This window comes from Rhineura floridana, chromosome 4, assembly GCF_030035675.1.
Source record: "Rhineura floridana isolate rRhiFlo1 chromosome 4, rRhiFlo1.hap2, whole genome shotgun sequence".
Taxonomy (NCBI): domain Eukaryota; kingdom Metazoa; phylum Chordata; class Lepidosauria; order Squamata; family Rhineuridae; genus Rhineura; species Rhineura floridana.
The window spans coordinates 12,671,965-12,695,890 of NC_084483.1; the positions used below are offsets into that span (position 1 = coordinate 12,671,965).

At 40.6% G+C, this 23,926-nt stretch overlaps 1 protein-coding gene across 3 annotated transcripts; it reads right to left on the reverse strand.

The window, feature by feature from the left end:
- Window positions 1-5,957: 5,957 nt before the first annotated feature.
- Window positions 5,958-23,749, reverse strand: LRRN4 (leucine rich repeat neuronal 4). 3 transcript variants are annotated; one of them, XM_061622519.1, is made up of 5 exons: window positions 23,562-23,749; window positions 15,636-16,352; window positions 13,651-13,855; window positions 13,189-13,326; window positions 5,958-9,881 (listed from the first exon to the last, which is right to left on the reverse strand). In XM_061622519.1, exons 2-5 carry the CDS (start codon window positions 16,324-16,326, stop codon window positions 8,585-8,587), a joined length of 2,331 nt encoding a protein of 776 aa, XP_061478503.1. In that variant the 5' UTR covers window positions 16,327-16,352; window positions 23,562-23,749; the 3' UTR covers window positions 5,958-8,584. The 3 variants fall into 3 exon arrangements, with proteins under 3 accessions (XP_061478503.1, XP_061478501.1, XP_061478502.1); XM_061622517.1 differs by lacking the exon at window positions 23,562-23,749 and adding an exon at window positions 17,806-17,930; XM_061622518.1 differs by lacking the exon at window positions 23,562-23,749 and adding an exon at window positions 17,802-17,887.
- Window positions 23,750-23,926: the final 177 nt, after the last annotated feature.

Sequence of the window (23,926 nt, forward strand, 5' to 3'; positions counted from 1 at the left end):
ACTCTAAGCCTGCCTAACAGAGCCACTGCTATGTCCTCCCACATTTCATCATAAGACTTACCAGGTGCAGACTCATACTTTCACCACAAGCTACTCATACTTTCAGCCAGCTTACTTCAACATCACACTATGTTGTGACATTTTGTTTGGCTTAATAGCAGTATTCCCCTAATACAGATTTTAAATACTTTTCTTATGGGCCAACACTGCTACCTTTACTTAGATGGTTAATGTGACATGAGTGGCTGTATACTATAGCCAGCATGGATTGTTCACATTCTGCAATGTTAAATTGAAAATACCCCCCATGCCATTCTGATGCTTCCCATAAGATCATTTCAAAACAAAACCTTACAAAACTTACAGTCCTGAACTCAGAAACGCTTGCTTAACAACCCTCCAAATTTTCACGGCAATACACAAAATGGAATAGAGAGTTCAAAGTCTAAAGAGAGAGAGGAGAAACCCCAGAGCCGTTTTGGACTTTTTTCTGTCAGAGTTCTCAATCTGTTGAAATTTATTAAAAATCAGCCATGTTCAGAGAGTACCTGTAATCCTATTACTGACCTTGCCCCATACTCTGACCTTCATCTTCTGCAGTTTAAAAGTTAAAAAACATGCCTGGCTGATTTTTAATTAAGAAGTTTTGCATGGAACTGAATGATAGTGTCGGGTATGCTCAGTAAGAACCAACTGTCAGTGTTCTAAAATGGCCATTAATATTGTTCCTCAACGTAGGCTCCAAGGAAGAAAACCATGGCGTAAAATGAACATCCATGCCCTTCAAGATCCTATTAAGCGAGCCTGCTTTCAAACCACACTCAAGAAACATCTACCAACGGAACTCTCTGAAAATGTTGAGGAACACTGGATTAAACTGAAGACATCCACTATCGCAGCATGTGAACAAACTACTGGATACCAAACTAAGAAACATCAGGATTGGTTTGATGAGAATGATAGTGAGATTGAACATATCATTGACAAGAAAAGGAAAGCCTTCCAGATATGGCAGAAAGACATTAACTGCGCTGCTAAGAAAAACATCTATGCCAGTGCAAAGGCTGAGGTCCAAAGAAGAACTAGAGAACGTTAAGAACGCCTGGTGGATAAAGAAAGCTCAAGAAATCCAGCACTTTGCAGATGCTCATGACACACAGGGCTTTTTTAATGCCACAAAGGCCATCTATGGACCAACAAATAACGGTACAAATCCCTTATATTCAGTGGATGGTACCAAACTTCTTAAGGATAAAGAGTCTATTGCACTGAGCTGGAAAGAGCATTACCACAACCTCCTTAATCATAACACTATTGTGGCTGGTGAGGTCTTCTTGCAAATTCCACAACAACAAACTAGAGACGAGCTTGCAGTATCCCTTAATTTGGATGAAGTCAGTAAAGCCATCAATCAAATGAAGAACAACAAACCTAGTGGACCTGATGGGATTCCTGCTGAAGTCTTTAAAGAAGGTGGGCCTGAACTTACACAACAACTTCATAAGCTCACTGAAAAAATCTGGATGAGGGAGGAGATCCCGGAAGACTTTAGGCACGCCATAATTACCACCCTTTTAAAGAAGGGTGATAGAACAGATTGTGGGAACTATCGAGGTATCTCTTTTCTTGCTACCACAGGTAAAGTCCTTGCAAGGATCCTTGCAAATCGCCTCATGCCAATTTCAGAGGATGTCCTCCCTGAATCTCAAAATGGTTTCCGCCCTTCCAGGGGGACAGTGGACATGATCTTCACTGCACAACAGCTTCAATAAAAATGCCGGGAGCAGGATCGACCTTTATATATGGCGTTCATTGATCTGACTAAGCCCTTTGATACTGTGAATTGAACCATTCTCTGGACCATCCTTCTGAAAACTGGGTGCACTGATAAATTTGTGAATATTTTGCGACTCCTTCATGATAACATGACACCAATAATTTTGGATAACAATGGCTTTCAGAGTGATCCATTCAGATTCGGATCAGACGTAAAACAGGGATGTGTCATTGTCCCTACCTTATTTGCTATCTTCATTGCTATGATCCTACACCTCATTGAGGGGAAACTTCCTATAGGTGTTGAAATCATATATAGAACAGATGGAAAGCTTTTTAAGCTCAGTAGGCTGAAAGCAAAAAGTAAGGTAATGCCAACCTCTGTTGTAGAACTTCAATATGCCGATGATAATATAGTCTCTGCACATTCAGAGAAAGATCTTCAAACTATCCTAAATGTCTTTGCAGAAGCATATGGAAAGCTTGGGCTCTCGCTTAACATCAAAAAAACCAAAGTGCAGTGCGAACCAATCCCTCTGTAGCACCTTCAATCCAGCTATATGGTGCAACCCTGGAGAATGTCGAACACTTTTCTTATCTTGGCAGCCATCTCTCTGTAAAAGCTGACATCCATGCTGAAATTCAACATCATCTGAGTTCTGCGAATGCCGCATTCTGCCAAATGACACGTAGAGTGTTCAAGGATCGGGATATTCACAGGGAGACCAATATGCTTATTTACAAAGCCATTGTACTACCGACCTTACTGTATGCCTGTGAAACATGGACCATTTATAAATGCCACTCCCAACTTCTTGAAAGATTCCACCAACGCTGCCTCTGGAAAATTCTGCAAATTACTTGGGAAGACAGATGGACTAATGTTAGTGTTTTGGAAGAAGCAAAGACTACCAGTGTTGAAACAATGATCCTTCAACATCAACTTCGCTGGACTGGCCATGTTGTTCGAATGCCTGATCACTGTCTTCCAAAGCAGCTACTTTACTCCTAACTTAAGTATGGAAAACGGAATATCGGTGGACAGCAAAAGAGATTTAAATACGTTCTTAAAGTGAATCTAAAAAAATGTAACATGAACATCGACAACTGGGAAGTCTTGGCCCATGAACGTCCCAAATGGAGGTCGGCTATTATCAAAGGTGCTGTGGACTTCAAAGAAGCACGAATACAGGGTGAACGGGACAAACAAGCTAAGCAGAAGGGACATCAAACAAATCCCCATCATGACCATCTTCCATCTGGAAACCTATGTACTCACTGTGGGAGGCTGTGTGGATCTAGAATTGGCCTCCACAGTCACTTACGGACCTACGGTTAAAGACCTTATCTTGGAATACAATCTTACTCAGCCACAAGTGATTGTCAATGTTCTAAAAGCCAGACTCGCAGCTGCTGGGCTTGCCTAATTAGGGGGCCACACCCACACTAGCCTTTGATTTCATTTGAGACAGTCATGGCTTCCCTCAGAGAATCCTGGGAAATGTAGTTTGTGAAAGGTGCTGAGAGGCAAGTCCTATTCCACTGACAGAATTTAACAGTCAGCCACTCTGATGGAAGGTCTGTGAGGGGAACAGGGCATCTCCTAGCAACTCTCAGCACCCTTCACTAACTACATTTCCCAGGATTCTTGGAGAGAAGCCATGACTCTCCAAAGTGAAATAAAGGCCTGGTGTGGATGTGGCCATGGACAGCTTTGTTTTAAATTTGGGTGGGAGGCTACATGTGCCTACTGTAGAATAAAAAGTTGGGGAAATGCTGAAAAAGAATGATACTGTTAATGTTTTCCTTTTGAAAAGGGGCTTCCTCTCTGCCCAGTGCCCACCCACCCAATCTCCCCTCCTCCTCCTCTTCTCCTTCCCCGGGTCAGTGTTGGACTATGACTTGGGAAACCAGGGTTCGAATCCCCACACAGCCATGAAGCTGACTGGGTGACCTTGGGCCAGTCACTGCCTCTCACCCTCAGAGGAAGGCAACGGTAAAACCACCTCTGAATACCGTTTACCATGAAAACCCTATTCATAGGGTCACCATAAGTCGGGATCAACTTGAAGGCAGTCCATTTCCATTTTCAAACATGATTGCACAGAAATAAATCCCATCAAACTCAAAAAGTATGCAAATGATCAAACCCTCCCTCCCTTCTCCTTCCTATCCACTGCCTCTTGCCCCTTCCCTCCCCCTTCCTTTGCTCTTCCTTCCCAATCCCCTTCCAATTCCCTCCCTCCTCCCTCCCCTTCCTCCTTCCCTATCAGTTTTACCTATATTAAAACATGATTACACGGCAGTAAATACCATTGAGCTCTATAAGCATGCAAATGATCAAACCTGCCCACCCTCCCCCTTCTTTTACCCCCCTCCATTCTGCTCCTTCCCCTTTCCCCTGCATCACCTGCAATCAGCCCAAATAATAGAAAGAAGATATGTGCTGTGCTGATCTTGTTTTAGCAGGGAGGAAGCAACATTATTAAGACAGTTGATATAGTTCAGATGGTCACTTTAAATATGTCTCATTTACTTTGCAATCTTAGTGGTTTCCTATAGGAAATCATTTCCTTTTGTTTCTGTTTCTGTGAATATGTGAAATACAGCAACACTTTGCAAAATTTTCACTAAAAAAACTCCAAACATAATAATGGCACTGACTTCTGCACAATAGGCTTCAGTGGACATCAGGAGTGTCTCAATTTGCACAAGATAAAACAGTGGGAGGTGAAATATATTTTAGCAAAATTCTAGGTGTGCTCTATGTTTTTAATTGACCGTGCCCACCTTGCCTTAAATGAAGTGGTTTAAACATAACAGGCTGAAAACATGCATCCTCTTTTTTCCAACAGCTAGAGTCATTGCTGAAGTAGCAACATATTGGAATCAGTCTGATTCTACATCAAACTGCCGTTTCAGATTCCGCTGTTAATGCACCCAAAATAGAAATAGAACATAACCTCCAATTTGAAACACCAAAAAATGCTGTCTTCACCATCATATGACACTGACCAATAAAAAGGCTTTGAAATTAATAAAAATAAACTTACCACAGATTTCTAGGATGAATAATGGGGGAAATAAAATTGTCTAGATTAGATTCTTGTAGATATATTAGTAATACAGGAAAGAAGCAAAGTAAGAACCCCAACAACAAACATACAAAAATATAATTCTCCATCTTTGGAGATGGCAGGTGTTGCCACCACTCACCATATGCTCAGAGGCACATGTTACCAAATTCTTCCAAGCTACACAGCAAGTGGATTGGACTGTGAAAGACCAACCCAAATGGTATTTGCATTTTGACAACTTTGTAGGGCAGTACAATATCTCAGAGAGGAGGTCAGGTCTCCTGCTCCCCTGGTGCATTCACTATAGCTGTGCAATTTCCCTGCTTGTTAAACTTTGATAGAGATACCTCTTGGCTATACGTATGTTCTTAAACCGCAAGGTTTTTTGCCTATTAGTGAATTACTACTAGACTAGAAGAGCTCTTTGATGGCATGAGTTAATTGTTCACAATATTCCCTTGTTCTATGATGGTGGTTTCCAGCAGACAGAATTTGAGTTATTCAAAACAGTGGATTGCTGTCTGATACCTGATGCCAAAAATGTTATAATTAATGTGGTCCCTTTGCTTACTTTTTCGTTGATTTAAGCAAGAATCATCTACAGACAACTTGAAGACTATGTCTTCCAGCTTGCACTGGGGCGGGAACACGCCATAGCAACAGAAGCTAATGGATTGAACGATTGTAAGGGTCTCATGGTGCAAGCCGAGACGGTGCAAGCTTTCAAATCGATTTGTATTAATACAACATATATTAGTATTTTTATTTCTTTAAGTTCTTTCTCATTTTGCTATGCTGTGTGCAAATTAACAAGAAAAACAGGTAAAATCTAATTATATTGTCATGTTTGCACAATGGACTTCCACTAGCGCAAGCAGGCTGTCCCCTTCCGCCACTCTTACTGGCAGTCCCCTACAAAATCTGCTCTGGAGGTTTGGGAGATTATCTGGAGCAGACTGTGGAGGGCAGCAGGAGGGGAAGGGAGGAAGGGGGATCCAGTCACATCCACTGGTGCAACATCCTCAGCTGAAGGTTTCTGCCTTTCTTATATATGCAGGGAATGAAAGAAGTTGTGTGTTAAAAAAATAATTTAATTTCACCATAATTAACATAGTACATGAGTTGAACAACAGAAACAGGGTACAGAGGATCACTTTAACATTGCCTCAACCAAAGTCTAGTTTGCAACAACCCTTTGTATACATGTTTACTTTGCCTGGTGGGCAAATGAAAGAATTCCTTTCAAAGCTTTGTAATATAAATACTACAGATGTAGCGTGGCAAAAATTCAGAGTACTGTCTTTTATTTGTAAGTCATCATAGATTTCTTTATTTTTAAACTATACCCTGCCTTTCTACCAGCTCTGGCATTCAAGGCAGAAGTAACAAATGGCAGAAATTTCAACTGTTGCACCCAAATATTCTGGTCTCAAGCTAGTACTGGAGTTGCCAACTGTTCTTACAGCCTAAGCCAAAGCATGTTTATTTGGAACAAAATACCACTAAATTCAACAGGATTTTGCCCTCTAATCAGGATGCTCAGATTTGCAGCCTTTGTCTGAAGCCCTTACTCAAAAAGCATGAAGGTGGGGATGTATTATGTTTATTTGGGGACTTTATTTCATTTTCTCTGTAACTTATCCTTTCCCTCTAAAGACAGCAGGTAATAAGCTAGAGCAGAGGTCTTAACCTGTGGTTCATGGATTTCAGGGGACCTGTGAACCAGGTGCTAAAAAAAATTCCAATGCAATAAAATAACTTTATAGGAGTCCATAGCTGTCATCAGATTCGCAGAGAGATCAATGGCCCAAAAAAGGTTATGCACCCCTGAGCTAGAGAATCCAAGGAATGGAAGAACTAGTTCTATACATGCGGGTGGGGGCTGAGGCTCATGTTTCCAAGACACCAGCCTCCCCCAACTATGCCCCATAGCAAACCTCTTCTGGATTTTCAGAAGCTGTTTGTGATACGGTACTGGAAGTGGGTGGGGAGGGGTCTGCCTTAGGGTGCCCCTAAATTAGCTCTTTCGATCCTAGCTACTGTAAACATAATTCAGTGTCAACAATACTAACCTGATGGGGGAATGGAAGACTGAGTTTGGCTCCTCCTGCACCCAGTCAGACAGCCCTCTTTCTGTTCTTATTAGGTGAAGGCATGGTTCAGGATGTGAAATATAAAAATAGGGAGTAAAAAAATCAGGATTCTTTTAGTGCTTATGCTTTCAACTCGAAAATGACAATTTCTCTGTTAGAGTTATTGCTGACTCTCTCCTCATCAAGTCTGAAATATTAACATTAGAGAGGGCACACAACAATGCCTCTAGCCATTACTTGCTATGGGAGACCTATGGTGTAGCTGCTCAGAGCATGCAGGGGCTGTATGAAGCCTTGGAGAAGAGTAGCGCATCTGGATCTAGGAGGTGCATAGGAGATGCACATGGACCTCAAATAGCAGGAATAGCCAGCCAGGGCTGTGCCTCTTGGCTCCCACCCACTGTAAAGCCAGCAGGGAAGGGAAGAAAGGGGAAAAGACTCCATCCAGTCTTAGGATGTTTCTCATGCCATTTGCAGAAGCATGGATTATGCCCTTATCTTTATTTGCTTCAAGAATGTAGATGCTGCCATTCAGAGCAAACGTTTCTCAAGGCAGCTTACATTAAAACTGTAATACAATAACATCAGACAAAAAACTAGCATCAGTCTAAAACATTGAAACATCATGACATGAAAACAACAGCAGTCGGAGTGCCACATAGTAACAAGCAGTTTAGAAAACAAGTTTTCAAGGCTTGTTTAAAAGCCAGTAGAGTAGAGGCCATACACACTTCCCTTGAAAGGAAATTTCAGAATTCACTATCAAAAAGGCCCTCTCTCAAGATTTGCCAGTCCAACAGATCTTGATGGTGGGCCCCTGAACAGGACCTCTGAAACCTATATCAAAGCCTGAGCAGGTTCGTGTGGGTGCAGCCAGTCCTTTAAATAACCTGGTCCCAAACAGTGTAGGACTTTTAAGGTCATTACTTGCCATATAAATTGGGCCCAGAAACATAGATAGGTAACCAGCTGGTACAGGACAGGTGTCACATTCTTCAGTTGCTTGAGTCCCATAAGCATCCAACCAGCAGCCATATGCTTCTGAACCAATTGAAGTTTCTGAACTATCTTTAGAGTGTATTACAATAGCTTAAGCTCCATCTAATACATGTATACTCAGAAGTAAGCTCTACTGGGTTCAATGGGACTTACTCCTAGGTAAGGGTGTATTGAATTGCAGCCTTAGTCTGGAAGTAAACCTGACATGTGCAATTGAGCCTGGGTCAATTCCTGTTATGTTCTAGAGTAACATTGTTCACCATCATGCTAAAAGAAAGGGAAATACTTAATGACCTAACACACTTATTCAAAAGAGCTGATTAAATTAATGGCTATACATCCCTGATACTGTGTTGGTTCCACCTTTTCCCCCAAAATAAATTTCCCATCACAATATTTAAAAAACTTTAATAAGTACTTTAGAGCAAACTAAACACTTTTAAAAACAAAGAAATATCCTGTTGCCTATGTTTCCCATTTACTTATTGCCATTATAGAAATGACAAATTAAATTATGGAGGGAAACCCATAGGGAGAGGAAGGTATTAAATACTGTTTTCTTCCCTGTTCCTGTTTAAAAAGATAAAAACTAAATTCCATCAAAAAGATTAAAATTCTTGTCAACCTAGTTAACATTTCTTATTTTAAGGAGTAATCAAAAGCAGGGTTTTTATAAGACACGAGGTGTGTATTATAATGTTCAATGTGGGGTGTTTTATACTTTTTGCATAGGCATACAGACAATAAGATGGTAGTAACAAGAAAGAATCCACTTGTTGCACACAAGGCAGCAAAGACAGATTTGTAGCTGGACTTTGTTGCAAAGGTACCACAAGGAGCATTGCGCTCATTCCAATCTGTGGTCTGGCTCAGTCCTGCCTTGTTTGAAGCAATTATGCATACCTGGTAGGCTGAGCCAGGCAGGAGATTGTACAGAGTGTACCGCCTAGCCGTGGCATAAATCTCTCCAGAAACGGTGTAATTCTTCTTGCTGCCTTTAGGGCGGTAGGCAAGCTGATAGAATCTTACAGCCGAATATGGAGCACACCAGTGGATTTCTGCAGAAGTGTCCCTGATTTCAGATACCTCATGAAGCCTTGGTGGATCTGGGATGGTGAATTCATCAGATATCCCTGGGCACAGGCAAGAAGATAATTCCTGAAGATCAAAGCAAGGCTTTTGAAGATGTCTGCAGGGGTCATAGTCACAAGGCCCAAGGCCCTGAGCCACAGATTCCTCTTGCTGTTTATCATAGTCATAATCATCTTCATAAAACACTGCATTGCTATTAGTGGTTGCAAGATTCAGAAGAGAGGTTGCAGTGGTGGGGTTTTGCAGCGGTGGTGTGGTCTGAGTGGAACTTGCCATACTGTGTGGGATCAACAAAACATTGGGATCTTGGGAAGAATCTGTACCTGTTGTTTCAGTGGTAGGGCTGAGCTGAGTGGAGTAGTACACTGTTTCTTCCATGCGGGTGATAGAATTCACTCCTGTGGTATCGTGTTTCCTTTGATCCATTTCAGTCATTTTCACTAGAGTTTGCTCTGCAGAGAGTTTTTCCAAAATAGTTGAAGAAGTTGTGGTAACAGCTGCTAAGGTAGGCAAGTTGTCTGTAGCTCTATAAACTGTTTTATCTTTGTATGCAAGAACATCTGCCTTGGTTGGACCTTGCATCAATATATCTCCCCAAGTCAAGCCCGGGCTGTGTGGAGCAAAAGGACTACCGTGCCATTCTTGGGGAAATGCACTGGAATCTAGAAGTGTGTCCATGGTGAAGCTGGAAAATGTGCTGTAAGGCTTACCTTGAGTATAGTGAGGGGTTGAATGGGTAGTTCTTTGCCCTTGGCACTCACTGTAGAGCTTGGACAGCAGCATCGAGCCAGATGAGGATGCTCCTTTGGGTTCTGGAGATTTGTAGCATATAGTTTCTGATGCCCTAAAGTATGGGAACAAGTCAGAAAAGGGTGTTATTATTACAGAGCTTGGAAAAGTTACTTTTTTGAACTACAACTCCCATCAGCCCAATCCCATGGCCATGCTGGCTGGGGCTGATGGGAGTTGTAGTTCAAAAAAGTAACTTTTCCAAGCTCTGGCTAAGTAGTGGAAAGAGATCTTATGGAAAATATTGTCATCGCCTTGTATCACTCAGTGACATATCCATAATTTGAGGCAGTTATGTTTAGGATTCCAGCATAAAGGTTCAACTTGGCCCCTCAAATCAAAACTAAAGACCCCCTCCTATAAAAGAACCCACTGAGCAGTCATGAGATATGAATGCTCCTCACTGATCCTATACTATTGCTACTAGACAATCTCACAATTAATGTTTGTCTGTTTTATTATTTCCATTTATAGACTGCTTACTATCTGAAGATCTTGAAGCAATTAAAAAAAAGATAAAAATAGATAGATAGTCTATGCTTTAGTTCCTGTTTTTTCTAGAAACATTCATCATTGCGCTAAATAGTTCTTGTGTTAGGATAAGGATTTCTGCTTCCCCCCCTCCCCTTGCACTCTCACTAAATCTGTTCTAGGGATTCCCCCAACCTTCCAGAGCACTCTGGGGAGCGTGTGAGGCACTCGCAGGGGGGGGGGGAAGTCTCATTACCCTATGTGTAATGTCCTTGTGCTGACAGGACAGGTTAGTTGAATGCCAGCCAAAGGAACTGTGGAAGAGTAAATTGTGACTTCTTCATTTTGATTAATTCAAAGGTGAATCAAAGACAATTACTAAAAAAATATTTACTAATAGGCAAAAAAACCCTTGAGGTTTAAGAACCTACCTATAGCCAACATATATTTATATCAAACTTTAAAAAACAGGGAAATTCAGCATGCGCCAGGAGAGCAGGAGACCTGACCTCCTCTCTGAGAAATTGTACTGCCCTACAAATCTGTCAAAATGCAAACACAATTTGGTTTGGTCTTTCACAGTCCAATCCACTTCCTGTGTAGCTTGGAAGAATTTGATAACATGTGCCTCTGAGCATATGGTGAGTGGTGGCAACACCTGCAATCAGCCCAAACAACAGAATGAAGACATGTGCTGTGCTGCTCTTGTTTTAGCAGGGAGGAAGCAACAATATTAAAATAGTTAATATAGTTCAGATAGTCACATTAAAGATGTTTAATTTACTTTGCAATTTTAGTGAAGTTCACTAAATAATTAAAAATCAGCCAGACATTTTTTAAACTGCAGAAGATGAAGGTCAGAGTATGGGGCAAGGTCAGTACCAGGATTACAGGTATTCTGTGAACATGGTTGATTTTTAATTAATTTCAACAAATTATGAGAACTCTGACAGAAAAAAGTCCAACTGAGGTCTGGATTGTTTTCCTTTTGTTTTACACTTTGAACTCTAAATTCTCTCTGACTGTTTTGTGTATTGCCATAAAAATTGAGAGGGCTGTTAAGCAAGCGTTTCTGAGTTCAGGACTGTAAGTTTTGTAAGGTTTTGTTTTGAAATGAGTTTATGGTAAGCAGCAGTATGGCATGGGAGGGTATTTTCTATTTAACATTGCAGAATGCGAAAAATCCATGCTGGCTATAGTATACAGCCACTCTCGTGGCTGTATAATAATGGAAACAAACCATTGTAAGCTTAGTTCAGATTCAGATTTTTAAATTCTCAATGTTTGCCAAGTATTTGTTCCAGAAATGCTGCCCTGGGCTCCTACTGGGAGGAAGGGCAGGATATTAATCAAATAATAAATAAATAAATAACGACCACTACCACTGACGCAACTGCTCTATATTGTTGCTGATATCTATGATACTGTTTTATAAGTTGATGTTGTTTTGGTCTTTTTATATTGAATTTGTTTGAGTGTATTTTAGTTTTTCATTTTTATAATCTGCTTTGAGATTGCTTGTTAATGTTTTTTTTTTTATAATAATTTTTATTCAAATTTTCATAAAACAAACAAAACAAAATAAAAAAAAATAACACAATAAAAATGAAAATAAAAAACTTGACTTCCGATTTGTCACAGATCAGCTATAAGTATATAATATATATCAAACCTGTCCCTAAATACATACAAGATCATTTTTCTCTATCTTAATTAATCGTCAAATCCCATTATCATCATTTCATTTTTATCTTTCAACAAAAAGTCTAAGAGAGGCTTCCATTCCTTAAGAAATGTATCTGTCGATTTTTCTCTAAGTAAACATGTCAATTTATCCATCTCTAAGTCCATTAATTTCAATAGCCATTCTTCTGTTGTTGGTGTTGATTCCATTTTCCACTTTTGTGCATATAATAATCTTGCTGCCGTAATCATATATAATATTATTCTTCCATATTTCTTTTCTATTTGTTTATCCATAAAACCCAATAAAAAAAATTCTGGCTTTGACTGAATATTTATCTTTAAGATTTTTTGCATCATCCTACCTATCCGTGCCCAAAATAATTTTGCCTGTTTACACAACCACCACATATGATAAAATGATCCTTCTTGTTGTTTACATTTCCAACAAACATTAGAAAAGTTACTATACATTTTTGACAACTTTTCTGGAGTCAGAGATTGCTTGTTAATGGTAAGCTATATAACTAACTAAATAAATGTGTGGATTTTCTTTACACATTTGCACCAGTGTTTCAGACCATTACACAAGATTTATTAGACATAAACTGACCACTCAGTGTAGAACTATGCCCTAACTGAAGTTCTTTCATCAACAATATTCCAGTCACTATGCATATTACTGGGGCAGAAGCTTAACTTGCATGTCATTCTCATGAAAGATACGGTGGAACTGGTTATCCTGAAGCTGATGTTCTTAAATGTGTGTGTGTGGGGGGAACAGCTTTGCATGAGATCCACAAAAATTGTGAAAAGGAATTTGATTTGAGGTATATTTTTATTAACCCAATATTTCCTCAATCTGGTGTCCTCCAGATGTTGTTGGACTCCAGCATGCCAATGGTAGCCAGGGATGACGAAAGTTTTAGTCCAAAACATCTGAAGGCCAAAGGGTGGGGAATACTTTATTCATCTGTAAAATGTATTACTATGATGTCTTCAGTTTAATCCTTTCCACCACTAGGGTGAGACATTTCTTTTACATCTGAAGAAAATACTTGAACAGGAGTTTACAGGCAGCATTAAAAATGCTTCTTGACCAGATCAACTCTAGGCTCTTTACACAGGTAATTCTACACTAAATAAGGAGCCACAGACTGCCAATCAGGAACTTCAAACCAACTTCATCCTTGTAAAGCTCTCCTTACCTCTGTAGAACTATTTTGTCTGGCTTGGAGAACAGCCAGGAAATCGAGCAATCACAGACCAAAGGGTTTCCATAGAGGCTGATAATGAGGTTTTCTGATGAGCTAAGATTCCATGGACCAAAGGAGCTCAAATTACAACTAGAATAAGAAATAAAGTCAGTGTAAAGAGTCAACTAATGTATGGATCATCATTAACAGATTATTCTCTATACCATATAACATGCAGTTTCCTGCCCTCTCTAGAGGGAGGGTGATATATGTACCCCATTTGTAAATTGTACCCCACTTTTTGTCACCTTCAAGGGTCCTATGAAGCCTTCCACTATTTCAGAATCAATCCATTGGGTGTCATAGTAATATAGATTATCAAACCACTGAACCCAAATCCTTACAATGTTCACTTGTGCTTATGAGGGAGGGCTGATGATGTAAGGGGGAGCCCTCAGGTATAGGAAAACTTACTTCTGGAATATGAGGAAAGCCACATGAGGCATGTGCATGAATAACTCCGTTTTCACATGACTCAGTGCATGGGAATCTCTGCAGTCCAGTTCTCTCAGTTTGGGCATATACAGGAAGACATCAGCATCAAGGCTTCTCAGCCTGCTCATCTGTGTTAGATAGAGGGATGAGAGTCTGGGCAGATCTTTGATCCAATCCTGGCAAACTGGGGGAGGGAAGCAGCAAGGAGAATAAAAATGAACAGACAGACATATCAAACAGAGGAAACTCCACTCAAGATGGGACTGACTCTAAGGAATCATACATGCAACCTTCTGTGACTCACATTTTAAAAGCAACCTGTTTTGCTGCAGCAGGCCTGACAAATACTGTACTGCTGCATTGAGCAGAAACAAGAATTATATGAAGGCTGAGTTGGTTCCTGGGTTCTTGTTCAGGTGTGTGTGTGTGTGTTTCTAAATAACTATAAACCAACCTATATCAACCAGTAACATAATTATCATTGAATTTAAATACATTTTAGAAAATAAAACTGAATAAGGAACAGTTCTCTGTCCAAAAATAAGTTATTATTTGTCCCTACTATGTAGATAATTCCAATAAGCTGCTCTAGACTAATACAACCGGTGCAAATGACTGTGTGCTCTGAAATATGGTGCCATTGTTTGTGAATAAGGAACTGATATTTTAGACCTCTGCATCCCATCAATAATTTTAGTCTGTTCCAAATCAACTTATCAGATTATTGGGAGGCTCTCCATTTTGAGCTACTATAGCTAGGTGCTCACTCAGAAAAAACATTTGGGCGCAACAGGTTGTCCGTAGGCTTTCAGGCCTGCAGTCTTCCCATTGGTTGGTGCTGATTATTCATAATCACATAAGGAACGGGAAAGTGACCAACTCTGCATCCCACTGTGAATGATTCCATATTGTATGTCCATACAACCCGGAAGTTGTCCTCTATGGCTGGTGGTGCCTAGTTTGAAAGTGTGTGATTTGCAGTGGCCCAAATGTTATTTTGCTCTTTAGTCTCATTACAAACAGAGGACTAACCTTTGTAAAGTGGGATACATGACCATCCTCATCTGGGCTGTCAAGGGTTCTACCACCCCTCCTATGAGGAGATGGTGTTATGCATAGAAGTCTTGATTGACTGCTATTTTTTTAGCTCATCCTCAGGGATAGGAATTAAGGTATTTTATTTACAGTATTTATTTAAGACATTGTATACGTCCCTTCATCTAAGAGATTCGAGGGCAGCGAACAGCATGTATAAATAATAAAGTATGCATATCAGAAACACAAAAATATACAACAAAACTATAATGTTAAAATGATGTAGCAGGCAAAAACATACATCAGGCTAAGGCATTACACAAATTAAAATGCCTGTGCAATGAAAAATGTAACGTAGGTGTGAGGCACTACTCCAGAAGATTGCTATGCACATGTTCTGATGAGGGTCGGACTAATCACCATAGCTATTGTTGATTTTTAACTGTTGAACTTTCTATGTAAATTTACCAGGTGCATTGGGGATTGGAATGATTAAAAAACTAAATTAGTGTTCCGTAGGGTTGAAATTCTGCACAAATTCATGCCTTTGCAAATATAATTCAAAGATTGAATTTATATTTGAATTTTATATATCTGATTTATTTGTGTGTGCGTGTGTGTGTGTGTGTGTGTGTGTGTTGGCTGATAGAAATTTCAGTGTACACACAAATACACACCATGAATCAAAAATTGAAAAATATTCCCCAAGTGGAAAATGCAGTCACACTATTAATTTTGATTTTTTATATCTAGACTTTTAAACATGAATGCAAAGTCTGTGTTACCAATTCAAATCTAGCTGTAGTTACACCTCTCTTTGGATGTCTCCCCCCCCTCACTTTTGGCAAAATAACAGGAATCCTTACTCCACTGCCCCCCTCCCCATTTTGATGGCACTTTATGCTTTCCTTTTAAGATTTAGCACTTACGACTCTCCAGAAAGGTTGCACTCAGGTCAAGCACGTTGATAGCACTTCCAACCTTCCCTGTGGTGTCTCCTTGCAGTAAGTTCTTGGCAAAGGCAGATGCCTTAATCCCCTCTTTGCCATCCTTTCCTAACCATGTAGAAGACAGATTCAGAAAATGCAGCTGAGGATAGCAGGAGAAAGCCAGTGGTTGGATTTCAATAATAGGATTTCCAGCCAGAGAAAACCACTTGAGGTTTACCAAATAGGAGGTATTGCATGCAGGCACAAATGTCAGCAAATTGAAACTCAGATCCAGGAACTGGAGGCTACCGAGGCTCCCAGTCCCCCAAGTCACTTGTTGGATTTTATTCTGACTGAAAGAGAGGATTTGCAGCATGGGCAAGTAAGCCACCTCCTGGCTATGGAATTCTGGCAAGAGGTTAACGCTCAGATCCAGATGCTCCAGAAGTTCGGGTAGACACACAGGGAAAGAAGTCAGATTTTTATTTTTCAGGCGCAAAGTGGTCCACGTCTGGGTACGGAGCTCCTCACAAGACAGGCTCGTAAGGTTTACATTTTCCTCCCAAATATTCTGCTTAACCAACTGGAAAAGTGCTTTCACGTCTCCCTGTGCTGTAGAACCTGTCTTTTCCGTTGGCCTGCCTGGCACGTCCCTTACAAGGAGAAATATGCAGGCAAGAAAGCAGAGCATTGTGGTCCCTTGACCTAAGAAGAAACCTGTTTTCGGAAAGTAGACACAGAAGGGAAATTAATAACACCTGAGTGCTGCCAAATATTCACTCCATGCATCTGATGAAGTGTATGCCATTCTGAATTGGTTAGTCTCGTGCCACAAGATCCATTATTGGTTCTGCTAAAACAGAACAAACACAGCTATGCCGTTGAAAATGGCCAAATATTTATGATCACAAAATAATCCCTCCATTGTCCAAAAAGAAAAAATAATAATTCTTGTATCTTGAAGCTGGACTAAGAAGACAGACACAGTAGGAAAAGAGTGTTAGAAACACATCTGGGTTCAAATCCCAAATTCAGAGGCTCACTTGTTTGGCTACAGACAATTATTTTGGTCTCACACTGGTCTCGCTCTCAAATAATGAGTCTCCCACCTCAAAGGATTGTTGTGAGGTGGAAAGCTTTGGAGAACAGGGCAGTTGACCACACAACCTAAGGCTGTAATCATACAAACTGACCCCAAAGGGGCGCCTGAGCCCTGACAACCAGGTATCACTAAGCAAGTGCTCTTGCGTGGCACTGCTGTGTTGAATCAAGGGCCAGAGAGACAATGGTGACACTGAGGCAGGTGGTGTGTCCTCCTGGTATGAGTTTGTACTACACCACTGCAACCCTAAAGGCTGATTCTTATTGTCACATTGCAACCAAATGAAAAGGTACATATCGGGGAGCTCAGTCCTTACTTTCTTACACAAAGGAGGTATCCGAGACTTTTAAAAACAGAGGCACAGAGAAATGCCTAGCTCATGTGGCTGCCCCCCCCGCTTACAGTCTTACAGTGAGAGAAAAAGCTGTACTTGCAGAAAGTTCTCCCTGTAACATAAACACAAGAGCTCATTTGTGTTAGAAGCTGGCAGTGCTAAGTCCAACCACCTATGCTCCCCACCTATCTCCCACTGCAAACCCCTTACCTTTGTTGCTCTATGCTAGGGATGGAAAGATTGGTCATTCTTGGTCCTTTCTTTCAGTTTTCCAGTCTTAAATTCTGTTCCCCCCATTTCTGCAGCAATTTGCATTTTTTAAAAAAATCCTCATGAAATTCTCCAGCATTTTAGTGTGAATTTCTCCTAATAAACACATTTTTGCAGGCAGTTTTGACTAATGCACACATTTTTGCAAGACTTTTGTCATCATATAATGCTTTCTTGTATGGTATTTTCACTTGTATCGCCATTTTTATGCACCCTTTCCTCTAACAGGCATTTTTTGTAAACTTTTGGTTGGAGATCTGCATTGTAAAAGTCAGATAAATGCGAATGTTGAAGGATGTCTGTGTTTTGGTTTTCATATTGTTTTGGAAAATGCAGATTTGATTCAGATTGAAATGTGAACCGAGTTTCTCACCCATCCTGACTCACATTCATTCAAAACTGTTATGTATAAAACACACATCCATCTTCCTTTCGCCCATTAATATCAGCTTGCACTCACCCACCAAGGTGTTTCACAGGCAGATTGAAAGGCCCCCTGAATTTTCCAGCGCTTGCTTTATACATTCCAGTGATTCAGAGCTAAAGCATGAAACCCTGTCTGCTCTCGTCTCCCACCAGATCCACTCTCTCTGGTGTGAGAGGGAGAGATATGCTCTTCTCCCACTTGGGCCCCCGTATGCCAGTTTACCACCCCCCTTGCAGGGGAGGGAGGGGACTGTTCTTCTTGCTTCATCACACCCATCTCTCTCCCTTTATGGTACTGAGGGCAGATTTATTCCACAAATGGGCTGACAGCTCCTCCCTGCATAGTTCAGGGGTGGGTGGGTGATGGGGCTGAACAACATCTCATTTCTTTGTTGCTGGGGAAAGGAGGAGAGGATTGCGTTCTACCAAGATGAAAGGTCTATGGGGAAAGCCAGAATGATAAGTAGACCAAGGCTTTCCCCCCACCCCAAGAAACAGGCAAAATCTCCCCCATGTGACTTATCTCAACTTCTCTGCAAGTGTAACAGGCAAACTACACATTATATGCACACAAGGGTACTGTAACGAAGCTCCACGATTTTTTAAAAAATTAGATGTCGGCTTGGAAGGTGGCAATTTTGAATAAAGGAGGGAGCAAATGGAAAAGAAAGGGGTGCTTCACCCTTGGACAAGGAGAGGGGGAACCCTCAGAGTGCCTTGCCAATGAAAAGCCAAAGGTGGAAACAAAAGTGTTTTTATTGTTGCCCGATGTGTTTTGGGTGGAAAGTACCCTTTATTAAGTGCAAACTAATGCGTGGTTCCAGAATTTACCTTTGCAAAAGGGACATCTGGAACACCATGGGGAGGGGAGTAGTTTGAGTGAGGATAATTTGGAACGGGAGAATAGCCGATGGCATACCCTTGCTTGGAACTTCTCCGCTTGAAGTGCCCCCCCCCCCGAGCTTTAATTTCATTTCATTTTTGAAAGGTACATTGGGTTACCTTTTGTGTTCATTTACATGTCATATTTAGATTTATTTATTTGTTCTCATATCCTGCTTTTCCTCCTGCTGGAGCCCAAGACAACTAACAACATTTTTAACATGCAAAACAAATACCATAAAAGAGTAATTAAAATGCACAACAGATTAATAACAACCTTTAAAGCACAAGGCAGCAGACAATACACTTTATCTGTTAAAATGTATGCAGCTAATGATCAAAAGCTTGGGGAACAACCAAACTTCAATTGGGAAGGAGTTCCACAGCCAGGGGCCTGCAACCGAGAAGGTCCTTCCTTGTGCCACTGTCCCACAGGCATCTCACACCGATGGCACCGAGAACACAGGGCCTTCTTTGCAGATCTTAAAGCATGGGCCAAAAGTACTCAGGCCCCAGGTTGTATATGGCCTTCTGCACCAGTGCCAACATGTTGAAATGAGCCCAGTGCAGAGTTCTAAGGATTGGTGTAATATGAGCCCTTTTTGCAACCCCATGTAACAACCTGGCAGTGGCATTCTACACTAGTTGCAGCATCTGGGCCATCTTGTAGGGCAGCCCCACATAGACTGCATCACAGTAGTTCAGCTGAGAAGTTATTATAGCATGGATCACTTGGGCTGTGCCAGTCCAGAAATAGCTGTAGCTGGCAAACCAACCAGAGCTGGGCAAAAGCACTCCTCACCACTGAAGCCACCTGGGCTTCTGGCAACAGCACAGAATCAGGGAGTGCTCCCAAGCTACACACGCACTCTTTCAGGGGGAGTGTGACCTCTTTCAAAACAGGCTGGCTCCCTAGTTCCTGGACCTGGGAGCAGCCTACCCACAGCACCTTTGTCTTATCAGTCAGGATTCAGCTTGTTTTTGGCCTCATCCAGCCCACCACTGCTGCCAGACACCAGTCTAACACTTGCATTGCCTCTCCTAAGTCAGATGGAATGGAGAGACAGAGCTGGGTGTTATCTGCATATTGGTAACACCACACTTCAAATCCCTAGATCATACCTCCCAGCCGTTTCTTACAAATGTTAAATAGATCAGCCTTGACAGGATGAATAAGAGACTACAGCGTCAAAATTGCTACCTCTTGAAGCTGCTTTTCTTTAGAGAAAGAAAGAAAAAGCCAGTTATCAGGCTTGATTAATATTTGTGTGCAATGGGTAGTTTGTTGCTCAGTTTAAGGCAAGTGATCCTAAACTGTAAGAAGGAAAGGCAAATGAGCCCACCAGTAGCGTGAAAAACAGATAGTATGGTCCAAGGAAAACAAAACCTATGAGCAACTACCATCACAATGAAGGCTATGTTTTTTGAAGGACCTTGAGAAAATATGCTGGGCTTATCTTTCCACATGTCACTCGGTATCAAGGGAGTCTTGAGATCTACCAGGCTTCCAAGAAATAGAAGACAGATTTCTTATTGGGACTGTCTGGAGCCATTGTGGTTCTGTCCCCTTGTAAACAGATGGGTGGGTACTTTCAGAATATCCTTTTCAAGTGAAGGAACATAATTAGGCATTACCCATCCAATCCACAGGAGTTGAATTAGGTATTCAACTCCTGTGAATACTAAATGCTAACTTCTCCCTCAACAATAATTCTGGAAAAACAAGACCCCAGACTGCAGTGCAAATTAAAGTAGGACAAAGTGCAACACAAGGTGTACCTCAGACTATGAACGCATTTGGAAAAAATGTCAGATGCAACAGAAGACTTACAGTTGTTAGGTCTGTTAGCTGCCCTGGGTCCCTTCGGGAGGAAATGGGGTACAAAGCAATAAATAATAATTATAATTCTGTTAAGATACTTTTGAAAATCCAGTTGTCTGATTTACAATAATAGTATTTATATAGCACTTTATGCATGCGCTATTCCAGTGATCTTTATGACAATTCAGTAAGGTTTGTTAAATGTATTATTTTATTTCCAAAATACAAAATGAAACAAGAAGCAAAATAAAAAAAGTTACATCATGTAATTACTAACAGAAGATGATGTGTATAACATATTTTTCCTCTTTATGCGTAGCCAGTTAAACATATATGTAAGATCCAAAGGCAATTTGGAGATTTGTACTTAATCTGTTTTTCATAATCTGCAGAAACATTTTGATAAATGTTGCTGCATATATTCCTGGTTTATATATGAGATAAAATCATACCACATTATATAAAAAAATCAAATATTTTAGCTTTGCCTTTAACTAATATAAATGGGTAATTCAATGGCTATCTGCCAGCAGCTCACTGTTCCAAAAAGCTCTGCAGTTTCCCATTTTGTAGTTATTTCTCTGAGAGGAGCCATCAACTTAAACACCATTAGTTCCTTAGTTCAGGTTGACCAGTTTTATTATGCCCCTATTACAAATAGGGATGAGAGTTCATCGTTTACCTAGGGTTATCTAAAGTATTAATGGCTAAACTGGGAAGTAGTGACATCTGACTTGTATGTCATGATCTTCATTGTACCAGCTTCCTAAATAAAACCGATTCCTGATTTCACAGGTTACAGGGAAAAACAACATAAAGGAATAGCAAACAAGCATGTATTCATCTCAAGGTGTCTTTTCATTCCTTCCCTCTTGGTTTATCAGTAACATAAACTGTCAACATATTAAATAAGGAAGAAGTAAGGCATAAAGCAGCCATCAGTAACGCTTACTTTCCCTTGAGAAAAAAAAAAAGGCTTTATACCTGTTGCTTTATATTAGAAAAAAGCTGAGGAACATTAACACTCTTCGGAACTGTGGAAATGATAAAAGGTTTAAAAATGTAATTATGTCTAAACTTTAAACCAAATGAGAATTGCTTAATGATGGAATCATAATAGTGCCCTGATACGAAGATAATAAAATGATGAGGCACATGTTCAATCCCATTAAAAATATCATAAAGGCTGAAGGGAAAACATTCACTTAATTCTAAAGTTTTGCTTACATAGGGTGATTGTAATCATGCTAGAATCAACTAAACAACAATAACAATCATAATATTATTCTACATAAATCGCAACAGAATAAGAATAGGCACTTATTTTTTGGGGGGGGGGTGAGTGGGCCCTTCTATTTGTCTAGGAGTTAAACAAAACCACTTATTTCCTTTTTCAATTTGTTTCATCCTCTCATTACTTGAACACTGAAGCCGTTAACGTGAGTTATCACGGGAGCATAGCTGACCTCACCACAAGAGCAAGGTCATAAAAGCTACTGGTTCAGAGCAGTCCTCACTGGCTACTCAGAGCTATAGCTTAGAGCAGCCTTTCCCAACCAGTGTGCCTCCAGATGTTGTTGGACCACAACTCCCATCAGCCTCAGCCAGCATTGCCAATGGTCAGGAAAGATGGGAGTTGTGGTCCAACAATATCTGGAGGCACACTGGTTGGGAAAGGCTGGCTTAGAGTCAGGCATCAACAGCTGCCTTAGGCCTCCAGTATAAATGAACTTGAAACAGAGCATGACTTGCAACAAAGTGCCAAGCCCTGCTCTTCCTCAACTTCCATAATATTCAGAATCACTGGGCTGGTTCCACTTCTCTGTACCTTTACTGCCCAGAGGGGAAGGGGGAGGGCTGTATTAGTTGCACCTGAAGTAGGCCCTTACCTACAAAGACTCAAAGCACAGCACATTTGTTAGCCTTTAAAGTGAAATCCAGTGCTGCTGTTTTCTTGGATTCCCCCTGCACCATCTTCCATGCTATTCTGGAGGGTCCCTCAACCCTCTGGAGCAGACTTGGTGGGAGGGCAGAGAGCTGCAGCTGAAATTAGGAATCATACAAAATCACCTTAGGAACCTAGCAAGATGCCTTACACTGAATCAGACCATGGCTTCATCTATAGCTTAGTATTGTCTACTCTGACCGGCAGCAGATCCCCAGGGTTTCAGAAAGTTTTCCCCAGCCCTGCTTGAAGATTCTGGGGACTGAACTTGGGACCTTCTGCCTGCAAGATGGATGCTCTACTACTGAGCCACAGCCCTTCTTGGGTTCACAGATGGGCATGTTGGATCAAACATCATTCCGTAAGCAGAATAGCAGCATTGGATTTTATCCTAAAGTGCCCCGCAGGGCTCTTGTTTTCTCTTTATGTGTGTCTATTATTCATTAACGAGTACGTTCTGATTTACTTGTTTGCATTCATGACTCTTCTAAGCGCTACACATAGAACACCTTTTGCATTTTTTCTTGATTCACATTCAGCCACTTCTATGATCATTTGCAAACTACTTTATTTTGGTGTTTTTTTTAATTCTTTCAGGCCAGAAGGTCTGTTGAAAAGTTGGTCCTAAAACTGGGGGAGTGTACGTGTGTGAATAAGTAGGTAGGTAGGTATGACCCTCACCACTTGGCCTGTTGCACTAAGGAAGTACATCCAAATAAACAGAACTACGAAGAAGTGCTTAACTTGAACCAGGACTTATTATGAGCCACTTCCTTAATCATTTTCAATACCTAAGCTTACCTTTGGAATATATGAAGCAAACTGTACAGTGATGTACAATGGCATGCACAGACACACTTCTCTCAAATGGGAAACCAAACAGTTCTTAAAATCTCAAAAAGCTTGACATAGAGAAAATTACTGACATCTTTTTTCATCTATGTGTGGGTGCTTCTCCCAACAAGACCTTGACACATGTGACATTTCATGTTTTGATCCAGAAAAGAATTTAGAAAACAAATTTCATAACAAAGCTAAATTAAAAGTCAAATAGTGATCTTCCTTGTCTTCTGGACAAAATTAGTGCCATACATCATCATTTGCTTTTTAAACCATTGTAAATATCTCTCTGTTGTGCTACAAACCTGTCGTTTAGACTTCTAAAGTGTCTTGAGAATTCAGAGTGTTCAAATTAAGCCTTTCTCCATAGTTATGGTTGACACATCAAGCTCATATTTCAGCTACTATCCTTCTCCAAAGGGTTGAATTACTGCTGGCTGCAAATCATTCAACCTGGAATGTTACGACTGAAAGCTGAATTCCTTATTGACACAGGAAGATAAACAGAACAGAGCAGTCCCAAGAAGAGATGGTACCAGGCTTCATGGATTAGGTCCTCCTCTAGCAAATACTGAGAATGATAAGAACCGAAATATTCAGCAAAGGCTGAAAAATAATTTTTACACTCAATAGAAATAGTGTGACATATTTAATCCAGACTTAATCAGAT

Bases quoted from the DNA above. Each gene is read 5' to 3' on its own strand.
- LRRN4 (XM_061622517.1), bottom strand. From the start codon at position 17,866: ATGTATAAAGCAAGCGCTGGAAAATTCAGGGGGCCTTTCAATCTGCCT. The intron at 16,353-17,805 runs GTGGGTGAGTGC...TTCCGAAAACAG, and splicing joins TCTGCCTGTGAAACACCTTG to GTTTCTTCTTAGGTCAAGGG. The intron at 13,327-13,650 runs GTAAGTTTTCCT...TTCTTATTCTAG, and splicing joins GCTTTCCTCATATTCCAGAA to TTGTAATTTGAGCTCCTTTG.